Genomic DNA, 16,202 nt, shown 5'->3' on the forward strand with positions numbered 1-16,202 from the left:
GGATTTTTCATCAAATATGGCTTTTAAATATTAAAAATAAGTACACCAGTATGAAGCATACACTTACATCATTGTGTTAAATTTTCATTAAAATTTAAATTGAGAGTATGGGTATTAAGGTGTGTACGGAGGATAAAGCCTACATTTTTCAAAGCATAACTATTTTAACTGACACAATAGTTTCTTTTTAGGAGTTAAGAAATAAAAAGTGGTCCAGCAGGTAGATCTCTGCTTTCACTGCCAAGGTCCCAGGTTCAATCCCTGGTTGGGGAACTAAGATCTCATAAGCCCCGAGATATGGTCAAAAAAAATAAAATAATTTTTTTAAAGTGTTGAAAAGAAATTGGGATATTTAAATTAAAAAAATTTCATGCAGCATAAAATTTCATATATTAGAATCCATCTTTTCAATATCACGTATCTCAACAGTTGGTGTCATTCAGAAAGTGTTGAGTGAGAAAGTGTATGATGTTTCCCCAAAGTGGTGGTTGCTTAAGGTTTACCATAGTGGAAAAAGCGTCATAATTACTTCCAATTTCAAAGGAGTTTTAGCAAATACCCAAAGATCTCTTTAAAATAATAACACTTAAAAGACTAGCATGTATGTGCAAATGCAGTAAAAGAAAAATTATTTGCAACCTAATTTTCAAAGACCTTTCACAGGAGCTTCTGGGTGCCTATGTGCTAATTGCACTTATAGCTGAGCATTTGTATTTTTGAAAATAGAGATAGTGGAAAACAAAATAGCATCTTATAGTATTCGGTGAAATTTAAACTTTTGGGCACCACAGACTTAGTTTAGTTTGTTTTAGTTTGTTCCTGTACCTTACAGCTTCTTAAAATTACAAAGTACTAGGTAGATCACAATTAGTTTGAATTTAAATGACATGTGAGTAACTTGATTTCTTGTTTGGCTAATATGTGCCTCAGAAAAGCAACTCACTTTCTTATGCTAGCTGATGAAGAGACTTACTATTAGGTTCATTGAGTACTGACTAAGATATTAAAACTCTTAAGAATTTTCAGTATGTGAAGTTGTATAGATACGAACAGTCATGTGCCAGAGCAAAAGCATTAGCAGTCTCTTGGATAGTATCATTCTGGACTTTGGAACAAGTGGATTTAGAAGTAGTCTTTTGAAATGTAATCTGATCATAGGTAGAAATCTATTGGTTTTAATTGCCTGAGACTCATGGCATTTAAAGTCTATAGGAAAAGAGTCTCCTGAAGCTTTGACTGTACTTTTTTGAGGGGTAAACAGTTTTTATGTAATAAGAGAGACAATCTTTTGTCAGTGAAGCATCCTATAGAACTTTCTCCAAATAAATAGGGAATTTTCATGTTACTTTTCCAATACAAGTAAACTTTCTTCCAATTGTTCACCAGCCTTGGTGAGAAAAAGTAAGCGAAGTGGCAGAAACAATTAATACCAATTCTTGTGACACCCAAAGGGATAAAAATTGACAAATTAAATATATGTTAATTAACTTGCATTATTGGTACTCAGAGGAAGACAAATTAGTCCTTTAGACTGAGAACTTTCCATTGTCATTTCATAGGGTTAAAATCTTGACCACATTTGCAGAATGCTTAGGTTAAGAGGGTAAACAATGAGGAATTCCTTCATCTGCCACTTTAATTCCGATAAAGTTGCTCTAGTAGTCTGAAATTAGTTCAAGTTGGGATCAAATAAAGGGGCCAAATAAATTTTTGTAGACTGCTGCTGCTAAGTCGCTTCAGTCATGTCCAACTCTGTGCGACCCCATAGACGGCAGCCCACCAGGCTCCCCCATCCCTGGGATTCTCCAGGCAAGAACACTGGAGTGGGTTGCCATTTCCTTCTCCAATGCAAGAAAGTGAAAAGTGAAAGTGAAGTCGCTCAGTCGTGTCCGACTCTTAGCGACCCCATGGACTGCAGCCTACCAGGCTCCTCCGTCCATGGGATTTTCCAGGCAAGAGTACTGGAGTGGGGTGCCATTGCCTGAAGTCTAAATTAGTGATAAGAGGTCCATATTACTAAACCTTGGGCAGCTACTCTTAAGGGCAGATCTTGGGATGTAAGTGTTTCAAAATTTTTGTTTAAGGAATTGGATATTATTTCCTGAAAAACTGTGGTACTACTTATCAGCCTTAACCTGTGTTATAAAAAACCTGCCAGCTTGAACACCTGGAGCCCACTTTATCCTTTTTGTTTATGTACAACTTTCATACCAGTTTAACTTTGGCTGGTATAGGTAGAAAAAGGGAGAAATAATAGCCTCTTGTTTAATACTTGTATGTATTCATATCTAACAGCTCTTCAATAAAGTGACACATTTAAAGCCATGTTTCACAGCTAAGGTTGAAAACATAGTAAGAGAGTACATACTTCTCTCAGGGTGGTAAGTCAGGTTTAGACAACTTTAAATATAGCTCCTATTTTGAAAGATGTTGCCAAGATTGTGGTTCTTGGAGAACAAATCAGGTTAAGTAGTTCACTAGGGAGGAAACATTTAGTTTTGTGGGCATGCATTTTTGGGAGTAGTCAGCCAAAAGATACATCTGTAGGATACAGGGTTGTTTTTTTTTTTTTCCCACTGCCTTGAATTTTACAGATTCATGGGTTCAAAATGCTTTAAAAGCACTTGCATTTCATTTTTATGTAATTGATTTTTCAGCTGTGGATTTTGTTTCCAGTCCTTCACTAAGCATATCACCTTACATGTAGAGTTCCATCTAGTGGTAAAAGTAATCACTGCAGACTATTGGTATTAAAAATACCCTTTTTAAGGGATAAGTCTTGCCTCTGTTACTCTTTGGGATGGTTGCTTAGTATATGCTTTTTTTTTCTTCTATTCTTATAGTCCTTTATTTTAATTTTTAACAAATTTATTTATTTTAATTGGAGGCTGATTCTTTACAATATTGTGGTGGTTTTTGCCATACATCGACATGGATCAGCCACAGGTGTACATGTGTACCCCCGTGCTAAACCCCCCTCCCACCTTCCTCCCCACCCCATCCCTCTGGGTTGTCCCAGAGCACCGGCTTTGAATGCCCTGGTATATGCTCTTAAATACTGAAGTCTTTGCTATCTCTGTTTGCCTTTATACCTAACTACTAATTCTCCTGGTACTAGCCATCTATGCAAAAACTTTTATGATGAGGAAATTAATCTTTAGTATATACTGTATTTTGATTTTCTGTGATATTTACATCAAATTGTACCAAGATTTAGGTCAAATCTATACTTGGTTTTTTAAAAAAAATTGTCATGAAAGATACTGATTATACATACAAGTAATAATCAATACTCTTTCTAATACCCAGCTTCAACAAATCTCAGCATTTTCCATATTTACTTCAAATGAATCACTCCGTTTCCCCACAGCCTAATGCTAATGCTAATGCTAAGTCGCTTCGGTCATGTCGGACTCTGTGCGACCCCATAGACAGCAGCCCACCAGGCTCCGCCATCCCTGGGATTCTCCAGACAAGAATACTGGAGTGGGTTGCCATTTCCTTCTCCAATGCATGAAAGAGAAAAGTGAAAGTGAAGTCGCTCAGTCTGGTCCGACTCTTAGCGACCCCATGGACTGCAGCCTACCAGGCTCCTCTGTCCATGGATTTTCCAGGCAAGAGTACTGGAGTGGGGTGCCATTACCTTCTCTGCCACAGCCTAATACTTTTTCCCAAAACAGTGCTAGCACCCTAGAAACTCTCCTTATGCCCTCTTGTCTTCTCATAATCACTAACCCCCAAACGTAACCATTATCCTGAATGGTAAATACATCTTTGCTTTTCTCTACAATTTGCTACTTAAGCAAGTACAATTCTTCCTTGCTTTACAATAGAGTTGAAAATTCATTTAATACACCCAACCTATTGAACATGATAGCTTAGCCTAGCCTAACTTAAACATGCTCAGACCACTCACATTAGCCTGTAGTTGGTCAGAATCATTTAAAACAAAGCCTATTTTATAATAAAGTATTGAATATCTCATGTACTATATTGAATACTGTATTAAAAGTCAAAAACCAGAATGGTTGTAAATGTTTTGGTTTACCCTCATGACCTCGTGGCTACCTGGGAGTTGTGGCTCGTTGCTGCTGCCCAGCATCACCAAACAGTATTGTACTACATATTGCTAGCCCAGGAAAAGATCAAAATTCAAAAATTTGAAGTAGAGTTTCTAGTGAATGCATATTGTTTTCACACCATCATAGAGTTGAACAATTGTAAGTTGAACCATTGTAAATTGGAGACTTATCTCTAAACACTATATTTTTTGTCTGTTTTTAAAATTTGATATGAAAATAGCATTATATAGTAAGTAGTTTGTGTGTGTGTATGTGTGTATGAGAGAGAGAGAAGGACATCTTTTGCTCAGTTATCTGTGAGATTCATTCATGATTGTGTATGTAACTGGACTTTGTCCTTTTTCATTGCTATAAAATCTCCCATTATTAAAGAATCTGCCTGCCAGCGCAGGAGACACGGGTTTGATCCCTGATCCAGGAGGATTTCACATGCTGCGGAGTAACTAAGCTCATGGGCCCAACTATTGAGCCTGTGCTCTAGAGACCGGGAGCGGCAACTACTGAGCCCTCGCGCTGCAACTACTGAAGCCGGTGAGCCTGTGCTCCGGAACAAGAGAGGAAATGGCAGTGAGAAGCCTGTGCACTGCAGTGAAGAGCAGCCCTTGCTCGCGACAACTAGAGAAAAGCCCAGTACACGGAGGACCCACCCAGGACAGCCAAAAATAAATCAATACATAAGTAGCATTAAAGAAAATTGCTATTATATATGCCACATTTTAAAAACCATTCTGCTGGACATTTTGCTTCCAGTTTTGGCTGCTTAGAAATTAATGTATCAGTGAACATTCTTGCTTGGGATTTTTGGTGCCCATGTTGCTGCATGCACATGCTAGACATGTTTTTAGAATTGTTGCTCATAGGGTATACTTGTTCATTCATATTGTAGATAAGATGAAGCAGTTATAGCCCCACTATCTGTATAAAATAGTTACTTTATAAAGTTAGAATTATTTTCTCTAATCCTTGGTATTGTCAATTTTAGCCATTCTGTTGGATGATAGTATGTCATTGATTTTTAATTTGCAGTTCTTTGATGTCTAGAGGTATTGAGTAGTTTTTAAAATGAGAGTTTCTTGAAATCTCATGCTTGTTTTTCTGTTGGTTATTTATTTTTTCATATTGATTGTACGACATCTGTATATATTCAGGGTATGAGCCTTTTTTAACCATATATATTGTAGATATATTTCCCCACCATATATATTGTAGATATATTTTTTACTTTCTTAATGGTGTCTTTTGATAACATAGTTCTTATTTTAATGAACTCAAAAGTATTGAGCTTTTTCTTTGTGGTTGCTATTTTTAATGTGTAATTTAAAAATTATTTCCCCACTCTGAGTTCAATAATATATTCTTCTATATTAACCTTCTAGTAGGGTTACTGTTTTGTTTTTCACCGTTAAATCAATAATTCACCCAAAATTGACCTTGTGTATAGTGACATTGGAGAAGGCAATGGCACCCCACTCGAGTACTCTTGCCTGGAAAATCCCATGGATGGAGGAGCCTGGTGGGCTGCAGTCTATGGGGTCGCTAAGAGTCGGACACGACTGAGCAACTTCACTTTCACTTTTCATTTTCATGCACTGGAGAAGGAAATGGCAACCCACTCCAGTGCTCTTGCCTGGAGAATCCCAGGGACGGGGGAGCCTGGTGGGCTGCCGTCTCTGGGGTCGCACAGAGTCGGACACGACTGAAGCGACTTAGCAGCAGCAGCATAGTGACATAGGTGTCAGTTTTCACTTTTTCCCCCTATAGTTGTCCACATGTCTCAGCACCATTCAGTGAAAAGGTCATTCATTCCCCATTGATTTGTAGCACCTTATCCTGAGTCCAGTAAAGAAGAAAGGAAGTAATAAAGATCAGAACAGATGTTAGTGAAATAAATACCAAACATGTAATAGAGGAATTCAGCAAACCCAAAAACTGGAACCTTGACAATGCTAATAAAAATCGATAAATCTCTAATAAGATTCATAAATTAAAGAAAAAAATTACCAGTATCAGGAACAAGGACGAGCAGATCACTATGGAACCTGGACACGTTAATAAGTTCCTCAGAGGATATTACGAACAAGTTTATGCCAATAAAGAAATATACAACTTATCAAAATTAATACAAGAAGAAATAGAAAATTTGAATAGTTCTGTAACACAAAATAAATTGAATATATATAATTAAAAACCTTACAAAGAAAACTCTAGGTTCAGATGACTTCATCAGCCAATTCCATCACTTAAGGAAGAAATGACAGTAGCACTTAAACTTTTTCAGAAAATAGAAAAATAGGACACACTCCCCAACTCACTTTGACAGGCCAGCACAACCTTGATATAAAACCTAATGAAGAAAAATATAAGAAAGGACAATTCTATGATAATCTCACTTGGGACATATATGGAGAAACCTAAACAAACAATTAGTAAACCAAACTCAGCAGCATATAAAAATGATAAAACATCACTACAATATTTGGTTTATTCTAGAAATACCCAGTTGGTTTAACATTAGTCAGTACCATTCACTACATAAACAAAGGAGAAAAATTACATGATTATCAAAAATTTTTGATAATACTAAGCAGATACTCATGTGAAATGCTGGGCTGGATGAAGCACAAGCTGGAATCAAGATTGTGGGGAGAAATATCAATAACCTCAGATATGCAGATGACACCACCCTCATAGCAGAAAGTGAAGAACTAAAGAGCCTCTTGATGAAAGCGAAAGATGAGAGTGAAAAAGTTGGCTTAAAACTCAACATTGAGAAAACTAAGATCATGGCATCTGGTCCCATCACTTCATGGCAAATAGATGGGGAAACAATGGAAACTGACAAACTTTATTTTTTGGGGCTCCAAAATCACTGCAGATGGTGATTGCAGCCATGAAATTAAAAGACGCTTACTCCCTGGCAGGAAAGCTATGACCAACCTAGACAGCATATTAAAAAGCAGAGATATTACTTAGCCAACAAAGGTCCATCTAGTCAAAGCTATGGTTTTTCCAGTAGTCATGTACGGATGTGAGAGTTGGAGTATAAAGAAAGCTGAGCACTGAAGAATTGATGCTTTTGGACTGTGGAGTTGGAGAAGACCCTTGAGAGTCCCTTGGCCTGCAAGGAGATCCAGCCAGTCAATCCTAAAGGAAATCAGTCCTGAATGTTCATTGGAAGGACCGATGCTGAAGCTACAACTCCAATTCTTTGGCCACCTGATGCAAAGAACAGACTCACTGGAAAAGACTGTGATGCTGGGAAAGATTCAAGGCAGGAGAAGGGGACAACAGGGGATGAGATGATTGGGTAGTGTCACTGACTCGATGGACATGAGTTTTGAGTAAACTCCGGGAGTTGGTGATGGACAGGGAAGCCTGATGTGCTGCAGTCCATGGGGTCGCAAAGAGTTGGACATGACAGAGCGACTGAACTGAAGCACAGACTCAGTATAATAAATAAATAACCCTTAGCAAACTAAGAATAAGAAGATATCACCCTAATCTGGTATCACCTGAATCTGATAGGCTTCCCTGGTAACTCAGCTGGTAAAGAATCTGCCTGTAAAGTGGGAGACCTGGGTTCGATCCCTGGGTTGGGAAGATCTCTAGGAGAGGGGAATGGCTACCCAGTCCAGTATTCTGGCCTGGAGAATTCCATGGACTGTTCAGTCCAGGGGGTTGCAAAGAGTCGGACATGAGTGAGCGACTTTCACTAAATCTGATAGTTTATGCCAAAATGATAGATGGCGGAAGATACCATTTTTGAATTTGCTTTACCTTTTTAACTTCTAAAGTTAGGATTATTTTCATATTTATTAGTTATTTAACCTCTCTTCTATGAATTGGTCATATCTTTTGACTAATTTTCTTTGAGTGTTTTTCTTATAAATTTTAGTCATATTGATAAATTCTGAATACTAATCCTTTTGTATGAATAAAAGTTTTTTTTCAGCTTATAGCTTATCTTTTATTAATACTTAAAAATTTTAAATTCATTTATTTATTATGAATGAGTAGTGTTAATATGTTCACTTGAATCGAAAATCCAGAAAATACAAAACATACAGTGAAAAGTTTCTCTCCCACTCCTGTTCTTTCATCCAGTTCCCCTCTCCAGAGGTACTGTGACTTCATTTTTTAAGAACTTTGTTTATAATGTCATTTGTTGAACAGACATTTAAAATTTTGATGTAGTTAAATGTTTCAGTCTTCTCTTTGTGGATTGTACATTTTATATTGTGTTTAAGAATGCTTTCCTCTGCCCCATTAATTTATTTTTTTTCCAAGTTTGACTTTTTATATTTAGACCTTTATTCTGTCTGGAATTTATTTTTTGTGTAGGGATTGCTCTTGCCTTTATATGCTTGTCCTTATACTCTTATATTGTGTGATTGTTTTGTCTAATGCAGTGTTCAATGTGATGGGAGACTGTTGAGCTTCATCTGCGTGTTGGCAAATATAATTAACTGGTCCAGTTTTAAATTTCTGTTTTGTTCCTACTTGCAGATGAATGCTTAAGAGTCCTAATAAGTACTGCCTTTCAGGCCACATAATGTGCCTTGTGTCCTCTAACATATCTGGAATTTGTGTAGGCTGTGATAGGGCAGGGAAAGGAGGGTTTCATTGTTACAACAAACAAGGAGAAAGTTTTTTTCCTGTCTCTTCGATTTACCAATGCCTCATCAGAAGCTTTCAGCACTTATGTAAGAAATTAATTTTTTTTCTTAAACTTGAACAAACTTACAGCTCATTTTAAAATTAGTTACTGTAGAGGGAGAAGGTGGTTTTGCTTAATAATAGTATTTTTTTTCTTTAGCTCTTCTTTTAAGTTCTTCACCATGTTCCTTGATATTCTTAGCTTTACATTGTGGTACTATGTATTCCATGGAAAGAGATTATTGGACTTTGTGATATGCGGATAATTTAAAAGCATTACCTACTGTATCTGTCTTTTCCTTCTCTTATCTTCCGTTTTACTTCTTTTTAACCATTTCTCTCCATTTTTGTCTTACCACATGCTCCACTCAGAAAAAATAAGGAAGAGGACAAAAAAGAATTAGGTTTAAGAAATTAAAGTGAGACAAAACAAAAGTGAATGATTATGGGAAGGAAAGGGAGAGAAAGTGGAAGGGGAAAAGAAACTGTGTTTGCTTACTGGTTACTTCTGTATTAGGACTCCTTAGGTATCTTTTTCTTGTATTCCTTGTAAATAGGTGGGGGCAGCCTTGAACTTACTTATTCTCCTGCCTGTTCTAACTATGAGGGAACAGAGTCAGAAAGGATCCTGTTGAGAAACAATGTAGGTAGGGTTTTGTGCTTCTAGCTCCTTTCTGCATGTGTATTTGATCCAGTTTAGTGCCTGAAGGTCAACTCTTATGTAAGTTTTGGAATCTCAACTGAGTCTTACTCTGGATATTAATAAACTGAAGATCTGGAGGTTATATGTATGTATGTATTTCTACTTTAGGAATATAATGGATGCTGTTCATGTACATTTATATGTTAGAATTAATTTGATCTGAATTGCTTTTCAGAATTAAAAGAGATGTGACAGTCATAAAAGCTTAGATTTGATAAATTATAAGACTCTTTTGCTGCTAATCCATTTCATGATTTTCTGGCTCTCTCAGTACAGTAGTAATTTCTCATTGGCAGTGATTATAAATAATAATCTATTGACTCATATCTTGACTGAAATAAGGCAACATTTAAAATAAAAAGAGGCTTTGTCAATGACTTAGGATGAAGATTCTTTTTGATTTTAATTGGCTCATATCATAATCATTGGCATCTTTAAATCATTGGCATCTTTAGCCTTAGTATGTAAAAAGGTTGAGGAAAGAGCATTTTTAGTTCTCTTTCTTAAGACTTTGGCTTGAGAACACATATTTATAATTTTTAAGTTTTATGTGAATTCTTATATTATCATTTTAGAGAAAAGAAAGAAATTTGGTAGTCACCAACTGAACACTTGGGCTGTTGATTAAAATTAGGTAATAACTTTTCAAGGACATAGAGATGAACGCTCAAGTTTACCCACACCTTGTTTTCATTATACCAAATTAAAGATGATCTTTGTAAAACTTCCCCAGCCGTCCCGCGGTTAAGACTGTGCTTCCACTGCAGGGAAACTAGGATCCCACAGGCTGTGGGCAAAAAAAAAAAAGAGATCCAGGTAGTAGTGGTAAAGTGTGTTAGAGATTAGTTATGTTTAATATGTAGAGGTATAATTTTTCCTGGAACAGAGGTTTGGTAGCTAGGGTGTTGTGGAAACTTGTAAGTTGTGATTGTTTTATTGTGGGACTGTTTGATCGAGTCAGGTAAATTTCAGCTTTGCCTGACAGATGTGAGTCAGTTGTTCTTTCTGGTTTGTGTTACATCTACTCATTGGTTGCATAATAGATGACTGTTTATATAATAAGAATTAGAACAAGCCATTAGAGATAATTGATAATAGATACAAACAGGCGGTGATGTGTCTGCTACAAGAGATGGAATAATACAGTTCTTATATGTACATGTTAAAAGTAAAAAGAATTTAGTAATTACGTATTAGAAAACAATAAGGAAGAAAGTATTTCTGAGAGTCAAAGGAGCTTTTCCAGTATAGCCCAGATAATGTAGGAGTGGAAAACCAGGTAAGATCAGGGGCCAACAGAACATATCTGCTGAGTATTACTCAGTGATGGAAGAGATAGAAGAAGCAAAATATGAATTTTTTTCCAAGTGCCTTAGAGAGGAAGGACCTTGAGCAAAGTTTGGACTTAGACGATGGGCCAGAGACATCCAGAACAAAGGATTTTAAAATAAAACCTATTTCTGAACCTGGGCAAGGCTGAATTAATATCTATTTTGTGTACCTGTAAGTGCCTTCCATTCTAGTTAAGGCTTTTTGGTTATGAGGAACAGAATCCAGGGATACTTGGCTCAACTGAAAGGGACTGATTATAAGGAAACACCTGTCTGTGTAGGGACCTAGGAACCAAAAGACCTTGAGTGTAGAGTAAATGTCTTCGAAATGTCTATTATACTAGATATAGTTTTGTCTCTTCAGTAGCCTCATGCTTACTGTCCTGTGGTTTCTGTGGCATTTGCGAGTAGCCTGACTGTGGTACTATCAGCAGTTGATCACCAGATGGGAAATACCATATGCTGGCTGTACTCCTGAGAGGGGGCTTCCCTGGTGGCTCAGTGGTAAAGAATCTGCCTGCAATGCAGGAGACGCAGGAGAGGCAATGCTGGAGACCCAGGAGACACAGTTGCAATACCTGGGTTGGGAAGATCTGGAGGAGGGCTTGACAACCCACTCCATTATTCTTGCCTGGAGAATCCCATGGAGAGAGGAGCCTGGCAGGCTACAGTCCCTAGGGTCACACAGAGTCAGACGTGACTGAGGTGACTGAACATGTGCACTCAAGAAGGCCTTAATTTAATGATTGCCCATTGCCATGTTAGGGGGAACAGTTGCAGGTCTAACGTTTTAAAAGTATTTAACAATGATGATGGTTTAGGGTTTAACTTTTAATAAGGAAATGTGGTCTCTGTGGCTGCCAATTCTAAACTACTGTTAGACTCAGGAGGCTGTAAGGGTCTTATCTTCTTGTAGACTGAATGTGTAAAATTAAGAGGCAAATTCAGGTCATACCATAGAGGCTATCTGATGTCTTTTCTTTAAACTAAATTTCTGAGTATCTATGTGGGTATAACCTAAACAGCAGCGAGTCCAGCTTGTCTCCTTTGTGCAGTCAACAGATTAAGTATTAGGTTTTCAAAAGACTGGTATATGTAGATGAGCCCACAGAAAGAATGAATAATTGTGTTGTTGAGAGGGAATGAAAAACGCATACAAAAATGATCCCCTCAAAGATTCTTCTGTTTCATTGTTTTCAGTGAAGCTATCTGCAACTTTGTCATCTGCAATGACTCTTCCCTTCAAAGTCAGCCCATTATCTTCAATCCTGACTTTTTTGTGGAGAAACTCCGACATGAGAAACCTGAGGTGTTCACTGAGTTGGTGGTCAGCAATATTACAAGACTTATTGATCTACCTGGAACTGAGTTGGCTCAGCTAATGGGAGAAGAGGACCTTAAGTTGCCTGGTGGGGCAGGCCCGGCATCAGGATTCTTCCGGTCTCTAATGTCTCTCAAGCGAAAGGGTAGGAATTGTGTCTGTGAAGGGGGCAGGTCTCAGTTGCTTCCTGGGCTCTACTCCAAACATTTGCACATTCGTGGAGGAGTTACTATTATTGTAAAGCATTTTTTTAGTCATTTTTTTCATTACATGAATAGTAAAACTTTAAGTAACATTGATAAAAATTATAAAAATTACCTAGATTAATTAAAGCATATATATCAGTCTCCAGAAAATAGCATGATTCGTTTACATAGTTATCAGGAGCACCTTGATTTTCATGCTCTATTAATACTATACTAAAAATATTAAAAGAACAAAGTTATACAGCTGGTGACTACAGTAAAGAAAGTTTGACCATTTTTTTATTGCAGTAGTTTTATTGCAGTAGTTCTCTAATGTTTTCATTCCATAGAATGCTTTGATAAGGTAAATATTAATACTTATGAATCAAAAAGCCTTCTCAGAAATAAGTTATTAGTTTTATATACTATAAATTATGATTATTAACACTGTTTTTGATAAGATGTGAAAGAGATTCCATTTTGTTTTATTAAATATAAGGAAATCCCAAGGGCAGCAAAAAAGTTTAAACATAACAGGTTAGACCCTATACCAACTCTAGTGGATAATCTATCATGTTCTAATAATCATGGGTATAAGTTCTATTTTTTGTTTGTTTTTAAATTAAATATCAATATTCCAAGTATTGTTAATTAAAGAAGAAGATGGTCTTTGCCTTCAGGGAACCTACTATGTAAGATTAAACTTGCAGAGAGTTGATTGAAAGATGTTCTGATTGCATTTTCTTTTTTCTTTTTTTAATTTTATTTTATTTTTAAACTTTACAATATTGTATTGGTTTTGCCAAATATCTAAGTGAATCCACCACAGGTATACACGTATTGCCCATCCCGAACCCTCCTCCCTCCTCCCTCCCCATACCATCCCTCTGGGTCGTCCCGGTGTACCAGCCCCAAGCATCCAGTATCATGCATCGAACCTGGACTGGTGACTCGTTTCCTATATGATATTATACGTATTTCAATGCCATTCTCCCAAATCATCCCACCCTCTCCCTCTCCCTGATTACATTTTCTGATGTACTTCCAACTCTAAAGTTTTTTTGTACTGACCATGTGAACATACTTGCTCAACTGTGACACAGGATGCTTGAGGGGTATGCTGATTTTAAATATGCTGATTTTGTACTGTTTATGGAAAATATAGCCTTGTTCTATTGTATGGCTTTTTTCAGAAAAAGGAGTAGTCTTTGGATCCCCACTGACAGAGGAAGGCATTGCCCAGATATACCAACTGATTGAATATCTACACAAGAGTAAGACTACTTGAAATTTTTTAATTCTTTGTTAATGAACAGTTGTCAGTTTTCTATTGGGAGCTTAATATCCTTGAGTTAGTAGGTGTCAGTTAACCATTAGCAAAGACGCTAATTAATCAATGATAATTTCAGGTGGCATGTTTCTCAATATATTTCCTTATAAATTTCATCTCATGTATTGATTTGCTTTATACTCTCAAACACACACACACACACTCACACATATACACACACACATTAGATAGTGTCTATGAAATCACATTTTGCCCTGGATTGAGAGAGGCGCATCTTCTGGAAAAAATACATTGCTTCTAAAGAGTCTCAACATTTATTCCAGGGATAATAATTTATCACCAAAGATACCTTTGAACTCTAGAATTCTCTGATTAAAACACACTCAACTTAATTCCCTTTTCACTTTTTTAGTAGTCATACTGGATATGTCATTGCTTTAAGTACTTGGCACAGCTGAGTGTATATAAAATGTGTGGCTTTATGTGATGCCATGATGAATTCAACACTAATGGTTATTTTTGGCTTGCTCTACCTGGGACACTGTGCTGGGAGCTAGAGCAGAGGTTACAAACTGACAGCCTAAGGGCTTAAGTTATCTATTTTCATGTTTTGTTTGGCTGATTAAGTTAAAAATAAAACTAGTTTCCAGTCTTTTAAAATGGGAAAAGTCCAGGTTTTCAGCTTTCTTTGGATAACAGGAAGATCTAGCATACTTGAGCCCTGTGGCCTCTTGGGACGCAGTCATCTGGAGCACAGGTGGGTGCTTATCAGTTTGTTAGGGTTCCTGTTCATTCATTTACTGTTGCCAGAGTGGCTGGTAGGCATTTCAACTTGGAAACCTGAATTAAGGAGCTATTCAGAAAAATACATACTTAAGCTGAAAACAGGACCTCTCATGCTTCTACCAGATCAAACTGAAACAATGTGTCTCATCTTTTTTAACCCTTAGATTAGTTTAGAATCTAGGTTGAAGGGAAGCATCCTTAAGTTGGAATGACTGAGCTTCTGGCAGTCTCTTAGATGGAAAGGTGATCTGACAGATTAGAGTTCTAATTCCTGGGGTAGTGCAGAGACCCTCGATTCATTTTAGGCTGGGAAACTGTTTATAGGAGCAATGTACCTCCACAGATAAACTCAGCCCCTCCAACAAAGTCTGGGATGGCTCATGGGAAGGGGACTTCAGGAAGACGTGGCTTTCCTTCCAACTTATTTTTCAAGCTCTATTATATATAAAATAGATAACCAACAAGGACCTACTGCATAGCACAGGGAACTATACTTAATATTTTGTAATAACCTATAATGCAAAATAATCTAATACATACATACATATATATATATGTATATATATATGGGTTTCCCTTGTGGTCAGCTGGTAAAGAATCTGCCTGCAATGTGGGAGACCTGGGTTTGATCACTGGGTTGGGAAGATCCCTTGGAGAAGGGAAAGGCTACCCACTCCAGTATCCTGGCCTGGAGAATTCCATGGACTGTGTAGTCCATGGGGTCGCAAAGAGTCGGACACGACTGAGCAACGTTCACATATATATATATCTCACTTTGCTGTATACCTGAAGCTAACACAACATTTTAAATCAACTATATTTCAATAGGAGTTAAAAAAAACCGGATAAAATTCAGTCTCCAGATGTGCCTCAGGAGGTTCAGTGACTCCTGGGTGGACCATCTCTCAGCCTGGAAGATCTCTGGGTGCTCAGGGATGTTCAGATAAGTTTCCCCAGGGGTCAGTAGGTCTCAGCTCCTCTGAGAAGAAAGGCAAAACCTCCTTCAGGGTTTTGTAAGGGTCTTTCAAATATAAAGTGGTCTTTTAGATGACTTATTTTAATCATAATTCTCTGTTTCTTTTTTCCTGTCCTGTGTTCTTCTTCCATGCTGAACAGACTTACGAGTAGAGGGTTTGTTTAGAGTACCAGGGAATAGTGTCCGACAGCAGATTTTAAGAGATGCTCTCAATAATGGAACTGATATTGACTTGGAATCAGGGGAGTTTCACTCAAATGATGTTGCTACCTTGCTGAAGATGTTTCTAGGAGAGTTACCTGAGCCCCTGCTGACACATAAACATTTTCACGCACACCTCAAAATTGCTGGTGAGTATTGGAGGTGAGAAGGGGCTGTAGGTACATTTATTTCAATTTAGTAAAGTCATCTGGAATATTTTTGTAACCCACAGAATATTCTGTTGTTTGTAAACAATAATATTGTGTTGTTTGTAACTTCTGCTAATATTGGTTAAGACTTCATGATAGTTCTGGGCTTTCTGAATACTCATAAGCATTGGCTAGTTACGTTTGATTTAGTCAAATTTTTTTGTCAAATAAACTTCTTTGAAGATACAGTCTGGGTTTTGTTTATTTTTGTGTTCCTGATGGATCCTAGCATTGTGCTTTGAACATTTTAGTTGTTTAATTAATGTATGCTTTTCACTGGATTGATTGACACACCCAAGTCAATGGTCACAGTTTTGATGTATTTGCCTTGGTTTGGAACTTTTGCTAAGTATTAATATGCCTCAGTTGAGATCATCTCTACTGTTGAAAATTTGCTCTTTAAAAAATAATTTTGCTTGTTTTCTAAATAGGCAATACATTCTTATGAATTAAAATTCAAA

At 37.1% G+C, this 16,202-nt stretch overlaps 1 protein-coding gene across 5 annotated transcripts in view; it reads left to right on the forward strand.

Moving 5' to 3' along the window:
* ARHGAP19 (Rho GTPase activating protein 19) overlaps positions 1–16,202 on the forward strand; it is a 69,159-nt gene that overhangs the window by 16,607 nt on the left and 36,350 nt on the right. For 3 of the 5 annotated variants that reach the window (XM_070363299.1, XM_070363302.1, XM_070363297.1), the window contains exons 2-4: positions 11,973–12,238; positions 13,472–13,552; positions 15,472–15,681. In XM_070363299.1, coding sequence (XP_070219400.1) covers positions 11,973–12,238; positions 13,472–13,552; positions 15,472–15,681 — 557 coding nt within the window. Of the gene's footprint in view, positions 1–8,741; positions 8,786–11,948; positions 12,239–13,471; positions 13,553–15,471; positions 15,682–16,202 lie in introns of those variants that run through there. The other 2 variants (XM_070363301.1, XM_070363298.1) reach the window with 2 other exon arrangements.

This window comes from Bos mutus, chromosome 26 (assembly GCF_027580195.1).
Source record: "Bos mutus isolate GX-2022 chromosome 26, NWIPB_WYAK_1.1, whole genome shotgun sequence".
Taxonomy (NCBI): Eukaryota; Metazoa; Chordata; class Mammalia; order Artiodactyla; family Bovidae; genus Bos; species Bos mutus.